General features: G+C 39.0%; 1 protein-coding gene across 1 annotated transcript; it reads left to right on the top strand.

Annotated features, from left to right (window-relative positions):
- Window positions 1-2,165: 2,165 nt before the first annotated feature.
- Window positions 2,166-7,747, top strand: LOC146675320 (up-regulator of cell proliferation-like). The gene is made up of 2 exons (XM_085401142.1): window positions 2,166-2,238; window positions 3,078-7,747. Exons 1-2 carry the CDS (start codon window positions 2,166-2,168, stop codon window positions 7,745-7,747), a joined length of 4,743 nt encoding a protein of 1,580 aa, XP_085257268.1.
- The last annotated feature ends 238 nt before the right edge of the window (window positions 7,748-7,985 follow it).

The raw sequence follows: 7,985 nt of genomic DNA on the forward strand, positions 1-7,985 counted from the left end.
TTGTTGTTTTCCTATAAATTCTGACAGTTGAATGCGATTTTAGCATTGCCATAGTATAGATATACTGATGCTGATCTATTATTCTGTTTGACATGGCCTAAAGTGAATGAGTTGTGCTGTTTCTGTTTTTCAAATGGGCCTGTATTTCATGTTTACCATGTGCTTTTAGTTCCTGCCTTTGTTCATATACTGCATATTGTGTCAAACTTGACAGCAATTATATTAAACTTTAGTGTCAATAAATACATTTCTTAAACTGAGCAGCTGTTTAAATGCCCTTACTCTTGAAATGAGAAAAATAATCTTATTTTTATTCTGGAAATTCAACCAAACCATTGTCATGCCTTGTAACTGGTAAATAAAGCTCAAGATGAGCTGAAATATCCTTTTAAGGAAAAGTTAGACATATTTTCCTAGAATAAGCTTTATTTTCTTGTCCAAAACTTGCTTGTTAAGAATATATTTTCTTTTTAGGCAAAAAATAAGAAAAAATGTCCATAAACAAGGTTTTTTTTACTTTCTTGAAAATCGTTTTTTGCAGTGTAAATGGTTTCAAATTTCAAATGATTTTAAATCTTACAACTTCCATAATATTAATAATAATAATAATGATGATAACGATAATATTAATTATTAGCCTTTTTTGACTTCCTTCTTGGACTTTGGAAACCTAGGTTTCTTCAGTGGAACTTTCTCCTTCCTTTTTGCCTTAAAGTACAGGTGTCTTGCTTATAGCTCAGTAACCAATCTTATAACTTCACCTCTAGGTAAATGTATTTCCCTGTACAGAGAAATGGAGGTGTGGCTGTATTCAGGCTGTATATTAGCACAAACCTGTTGATTTAGAATATGAGTGATCAACATGTGCATGGTGATAATTGGCCAATACATCAAAAATACATCATAAAAATCTGATGGTGATTTCGCATGCAAACACATGTTGTGCAGTGTATGAAAGGTCAACAGGCTATTCACAAATAATATCACTGAACATGTGCACCTCCTTGTGTTTGGGTTTGACCAGCACCCAACCAAGCTAATAACACAGGTCAACAGTTCAAAATCATCACAGATAAATTTGTGTCGGTTTGTGGTGTTTTTCATGCTGATTTTACATCTGTGTTTAGTTTTCCCTGGCATGTGCAGGTTAGTGATGAAGCTAGTTATATATTGCATGATAGTTGGTATAATTAGCCTAAGCGTATTACCAGATTTAACAACAGCTCCCTGTCTTTTATTTTACAGACGGCATTAATTGTGATTGATTTCAGTTGTTAACATGCCTAAAAATTAATCATCCAGACAGATTCTGTTATGTGTGTGGTTGATTCACAATGACAGCACAACATTGCCCAATTATCACAGACATACAAGAAGATACACAAATTGTACTTTGGCTGTCCGCTGGGGGACCAGGATCAATCTTGGGCTCCACATGTCATCTGCAACAGTTGTTCCAATGGATTGGCTAAATGGATTGGCTAAATCACTGAATGGCAGCAATGCCAGCTGCAATCCTGGTGGTGTGGCAGGAATTATCTCATTGATTGCCAGTTTTGCCGTGTGAATACAACAGGATTCTCAGCCAAAAATAAGAACAACATTGTATATTGCAGCCTGGGTTCTGCAATAAGGCCTGTTCTTCATGATGACTCATTGCTTGTTCCTGTACCACCACATGATGTAGTAGCTTCTGTAGAAGGTGAAGAGGAACACGGTCAATGGTGCATCTGGTTAAAGTCCAGGGTCATCAGATCCTGATTAGGTCCCCGATGTAGATTTACAACCAAGATTTACAAACAAGAGACTTTGACACAAGCAGAGCTGATAGTTGTTTGTGATCAAAATCTGATGAAAGACAAAGCAAAACTTCTTGCTTTGAGGCTTAAGCAAAAGCATTTGCTGGCCAAGGGTGTTGCTGTAACTCACTACAGAAGTCAAAGTGATAACTTGACAGCGTTCTTCACTGCTCACGGCTCACTGTGCTATTGTCATGACATCAACGGACTCTCCAGCAGTTTGTCACAAGAGTGTTTTCTAGCTCAATGTCATCTCCTTATTGATTCTTCACAAAGAAGCTTGAAGGCAGTCCTACTTCATAATGGAAAAGCCAAACCGAGTGTCCCAAATGCCATTCTGTTCATCTAAAGAAGTCCTATGACTACATGAAGACACTGCTTGAGTCAGTTGAGTATAAAACTCATGAGTGGAACATCTGTTGTGATCTGAAGTTGATTGGTATGTTGGTGGGAATGGAAGGAGGACTTACCAAATTCTGATTCCTTTGGCTGTGGGACAGCTGATCTACTGCAGAACATTATGTCAAGCCTAACTGACAGCCACAAGATGCCTATGAGCCATGAAAAAGGAGTGCCAAGTTTCTGCTTCTTGGTCAGACATAAGCACTGCAAAAATGTAGGAAGGGATATTTACAGGTCCACAGATCAAGTCTGTTTTGCAGGATAAAGGCTTCAAACAAACTCTCTCATCAGCAGAGTTCGGAGTGGCTCTGTGAAAATTTTCTTGGCATCCACAAGTCACTGACAATGATCATTATATCTATGCCACAGTGTGCGTCAGTGTGCGCCTAACACATGCAAATCCATTGCAAATTAATATTACAAATTTTTTAAAAAGTTGACGTGACTGAAAAATCTGAAAGCACATCTGAAATCTGCATGAAAAACTCGTTTAGAAAACTGTATTGTGGTTTCGGATCATTACAAAAACAAAAAAAAATGTTGACCTGTGTATTCAGTAAAACCTGAGTAGATAGTAGACAGAGTAGGTAGTTACGTTTTAACTGGGTTTGTTCATTGTAGCAACTGTGAAACTGAAATGTATGATTAGACACACACTTTCCAGTTGCTCTCTGTTGTGTTCATTAGAGTGTGAAGATTAGACAGAACGCATTTAGGTGTAGAAAACAGTGCTTGTATAAATATGTGTTGACGAGGCATGTTGTATAAAGCGCTTTGAGTGTTCAAATATAATAGACAAAAACTACATAAAACAAATCCCAATGTAGCTGACTTGGTTGTTTTTCCAGAAATAACAACCATTTTTTTTATCCACAGAGACACAGCTGGCGAGGTTATTGGAAGATCTGGGCTTGGAGCAGTACTACAGAGAAAAGATACAACTGAGAAAAATACTTGAGATTGATGAGAAGACTCTTATTGATGAACCCGGGAATCAGAAATCAGACCTTCCTTGGTATTTTCTAAGGAAACTGATGATGGTTAATGTGACAGCAAGGAATGTGACATGTACCTCAGTTTGTAATTCATGCAGTGACAATACATCAGGGAATACAAAGTTATCCTTTGAAAATCTATTTAACAGTACAAACACAGATGACAAGGTGAACCCTCTTGATATAATCACTGCTCTCTTTCTGTGTTCTGATGGTTTTCTGCAGCAGGAAATGGCACTAAAAATGTCCATGTGTCAGTTCTCTGTTCCTCTGCTGCTTCCAAATTGTAACACCAATCAGTGCACGCTCATGCTGTGGGCCATGAAAGACATTGTTAAAAAGTACAGACCTCAGTCTCTGTCAGAGTCCAAGGGCTTCATTGAAGACAGAATCGTTCTCTCTGAACTTCCAATGATCTCTTTTGTCAGACTGGGTGAGTGCTCCTTGTCCAAGTCAGAGATTCTCAATAAGCTTCTGAGCAATTCTCAGCAGTACCATGACACCTTTGTTCATCACAACATGGAGTGTGGTGACAGTCCAAGAAGAATATCCAACGGACTGACTGAAATTACTTGGTATCTTCCTGGTGGAAACACAAACATTGATATTTTCAGTCAGCCAGTGGCTGTAGCTAACCTTCGTGGGGACATTGCTTCATTTGAAACACAATACTCCTTTCTGTGTCAGACATCTGCAGCAGTTTTTGTGTTCTTTGACCATTTGGACTCTGAGTGCAGTCTACTTACTAACCAACACCACAAGGCACAGATCTTCTTAGTGGGTAACTATGAGAGCAAGCACAACAGTACAAATGCTTTGGAAAAACTAGTGCAGACGTTGGGCTTGACCAAAACCAACATCATTATTAAGACAAAACAAAGAAATGATGTAGACTTTGTGAAAAGTTTGAGGGAAACAGTCAGAGATGTAGTTAGGAACGCAAGGATGAAGATGACAATAGAGCAGATGGCAGTAATTGCCCATGAACTGGGGATCCTGGTTGATGAAGACTCTCCAGAGTGTCAGACTGCAAAGACAAATGCAGAAGCCATCACTGCTGAAATTCAAGACATCCATAAATACAAAGAAGATCAGCTTCCACGGCAAGGTGAAATATGGAAAGAACTGACCTGCTTAGAGAAGGAAGAATTTCGACTTCAACATATCAGGTCTGAAAATATAGAAGATTACAAAAGCGAACTTCAGAAAAGGAAAAAAGGACTACGAAAAAAACAAAACTCTTATGACATGTCAACAGCTATGACATGCTTCATTAATGCAATATCAAGCCTAGGAACAGAGAGGTTTTATTTCCTGAAATGGATGCGAATGAACCTCGATAACCTGTCTCGTATAAAACTGTCTAAACTTCAAGAGAAATATAAAGAAAAATGTAAAAACTCTGCGAACAAAGAGGAGATCAAAGAAATTGACAGACAAATTTCCAACAGCTCACTGGGGACTGAACACTTCTTCCGTGAAATGGGTCAGATCTATGAAGCCTCACTGTCCCTTCCACAAACAGATCCAGCACGTCAACAGCTGCAGCATCTGCCCAAACTGTGTGCAGAGTTGTTGCTTGATGGATTTCCTCTTGAGCTTGTAGATGGAGATGCATCCAACATCCCTCTCAGATGGGTGAGTGATGTTCTCTCTCAGCTCAGTGACTTGGTTTCTCCAAACAGAAAGATCCTGGTAGTCACAGTTCTTGGAGTTCAGAGCACAGGAAAGTCCACTCTCCTTAACACCATGTTTGGAGTGCAGTTTGCAGTCAGCAGTGGTCGATGTACTCGAGGTGCCTTCATGTTGCTCATCAAAATCAATGAAGACATGAAAAAAGTCCTAAACTGTGACTTCATGCTGATCATTGACACTGAGGGCTTAAAGTCACCAGAACTTGCGCAACTAGACAACAGCTATGAGCACGACAATGAGCTTGCTACACTTGTTGTGGGGCTGAGTGATGTCACTATTGTCAATGTTGCAATGGAGAATTCAACTGAAATGAAGGACATCTTACAAATAGTTGTGCATGCTTTTCTCAGGATGAAAGAGGTGGGCAAAAAGCCTAAATGTGTGTTTGTTCACCAGAATGTGTCGGATGTTTCAGCCCATGAAAGGAACTGGCGAGACAGGAAACTGCTCCTGGAACAGTTGAATGAGATGACCCAGGCAGCAGCCAAAATGGAAAAGAAAGAGGAGAACAAGAGCTTCACTGATGTGATGGAGTACAGTCCAGACACTGGGAACTGGTACATTCCTGGACTCTGGAATGGAAACCCACCAATGGCACCAGTCAATGCAGGCTACAGTGAGGCTGTATATGAACTCAAGAAACACATCATCCAACTGCTGGGAAACTGTGAGTCATCTGCTAATGATGTCTCGGAGTTTAAAGAGTGGGTGACAAGTCTGTGGACTGCAGTAAAGCATGAAAACTTCATCTTCAACTTCAGAAACAGCCTCGTAGCTGATGCATACATGAGACTCTGCACAGAATTTAACAAATGGGAGTGGGAATTCAAAAAAGAAATGTACACCTGGGTAACAAACGCAGAAAGAAGAATTTCCAATTTTGGTACATTTGCTGTAAAATCTGAATCTTCTGACATGAGAGAATTTCTCACATCTTTGAAAAGTGAAGCCTCCACAGTGCTGTCCACATGGGAGACAAAACTTCTAGAAAATCTTACACATTATTTCAAGCAAACAGAGGGTCATGTTTATCTGGTTGAAGGATACAAAGAGGAATTCTCAAACAGTTCAAAGAGCCTTCGAAAGGAAATGGAGAGATCTGTTTTTAATCAGCTCACAGCAGCAGCAGAAAACAGAAAGGGGATGAGAGAAATTGATAAAATCAAAGAGAATCATAAAAGAGAGATTGAAAAGGCAGTTCATGTGTTGATAAATAAGTGGAGAAAGAAAAAAGTCCAGATGAGTGATGAAGAGCTGGACAAAGAATTTGACAAGATGTGGAATGAAACTCTGAAGAAGCTTTCTTTTTCTGAACAAAAGATCATAGATGTCTTCACCAGCACATTTCACTGCCTGAGGATAAATCTGTCACACAGGGGGAGTCATGCATGTGAATTATTAAGTAAAAAAAGTCTGCAGGATTGTGGAAAAGAGCCTTTTAAATATACACCTGAAGGATTCTACAACCGATGTAAACACAAACCCAGGAAGTGGTTCATCATTCATGATCACACTATGGCTGTACAAAAACTGGCTGACAGCATCATCAATGTTTGCTCTCAGTTTGCGAGAGAAATAGTGAAAAGAAAAAAACACTACTCAGATACTTACATCCAGGAGATCCTCAACATCATTGATGAGAAATTACAAAGCAATCAAGATGTTAAGACAGACACTGAGTTTGAAGTTTCCCTGAAACAACACATCTGTGGATTTGCAGCCAGAGAGTTTCAGAAAATGCACGAAGATTTCGTCCAAGAAAATGATCCTTACAGATGTCTGATGAAAAACAAGGAAAAGTTTCGTGATGATTTCAAAGATGTTTTCCATGAAAGAGACCAGTGTCAGAAGAAGGCAGAAGAATTCACCAACCGATGTTTGAAGCCTGCTGTTGAAGATTTTATTAGTCGATGTCTGGGACCTGATATCACTGGTGAAATGCTGACATGTGAGCAGTTCAGCAATCGAATGTCCTTCCAGTATTCACTTTTACTGGATTTACTTTCAAAGGATGATTTTAAAAACTATCTGAGCTATATTTGCTCATATGAGAAGTATATAAAGTCATGGATTCACAACAAAATAGTGGAGCGCTTTTCATCTATGTCAACAATATCTGAGTTTGAGGACCGACATCTGCAGTCATGTATCAGAAGCATAAATGATGCAATCAACAAGGCAAAAACAGGAAAGAGTGATGATTTGATGACATTTGTTGAAGATATTTGTAAAGAACTTGGTGACAAACTGGTCATTTCCCAGGATGATCTTGGTGCTTTTCTGAACATACTGAACAATGCTGACAAGGAACAGTTTGCTGACTGGCTCACAGTGTCTGTGAATGACATTGCACAAGATCTGAGAATGAAGTTTAAAAATGTAAACATAGAAATGAAACTACAGCATCTCCATGTGCAGCCCCAGAATGAGCTTTTCAACAAACTGGTTGGTTGTGGCAAACAGTGTCCACTCTGCAAAGCTCCCTGTGATGCAGGAGGAGGAGGTCATACTGTGCACTTTGCTTCAATGCATCGGCCTCGAGGTCTCGGAGGATTCAGTTGGCCAAATACACAAATACTGATCACTGATACATGCTCTATGATGCGTTTCCCCTGGAGTATTGTAAACCATCATAGGCACCTTTACGGGTATTATAATAAAATTTACCAAGGCTGGAATATCCCTTCAGATGTAAGCCTTGAGGCATCAGACTACTGGAAATATGTGATGGCAAAGTACAACAATAATTTTGCCAAAGAATTTAATGTAGTACCTGCTGATATTCCATTAGCCTGGAAACAAATCACAAAAAATCAGGCAGAAAAAAGTCTCAAAGAATCATTTAACATCAAGTAAAACAATTGATATCCTTCTTCCTGTTCTTCTAGTGTACAGAGGACATAATGTAAATTCATTTTGGTTTATTGCTATAGAAGGAAGGCTCCAAATAATATATGCCAAAGTTGGATATTATTACTGCCCATACTGTAGGATGCTTTGGTCTTCCTGTGAAACTGGTACAATAGGAAAACAGAAGAAGAAAAAGAAAAAGAAAGAAAAAAAAGAAAAATAATATCTCGGACTTGAAACGATT

Source organism: Rhamphochromis longiceps, linkage group LG3, assembly GCF_057381845.1.
Source record: "Rhamphochromis longiceps isolate RC_006_pf linkage group LG3, R_longiceps_female_GT1.1, whole genome shotgun sequence".
Classification (NCBI taxonomy): domain Eukaryota; kingdom Metazoa; phylum Chordata; class Actinopteri; order Cichliformes; family Cichlidae; genus Rhamphochromis; species Rhamphochromis longiceps.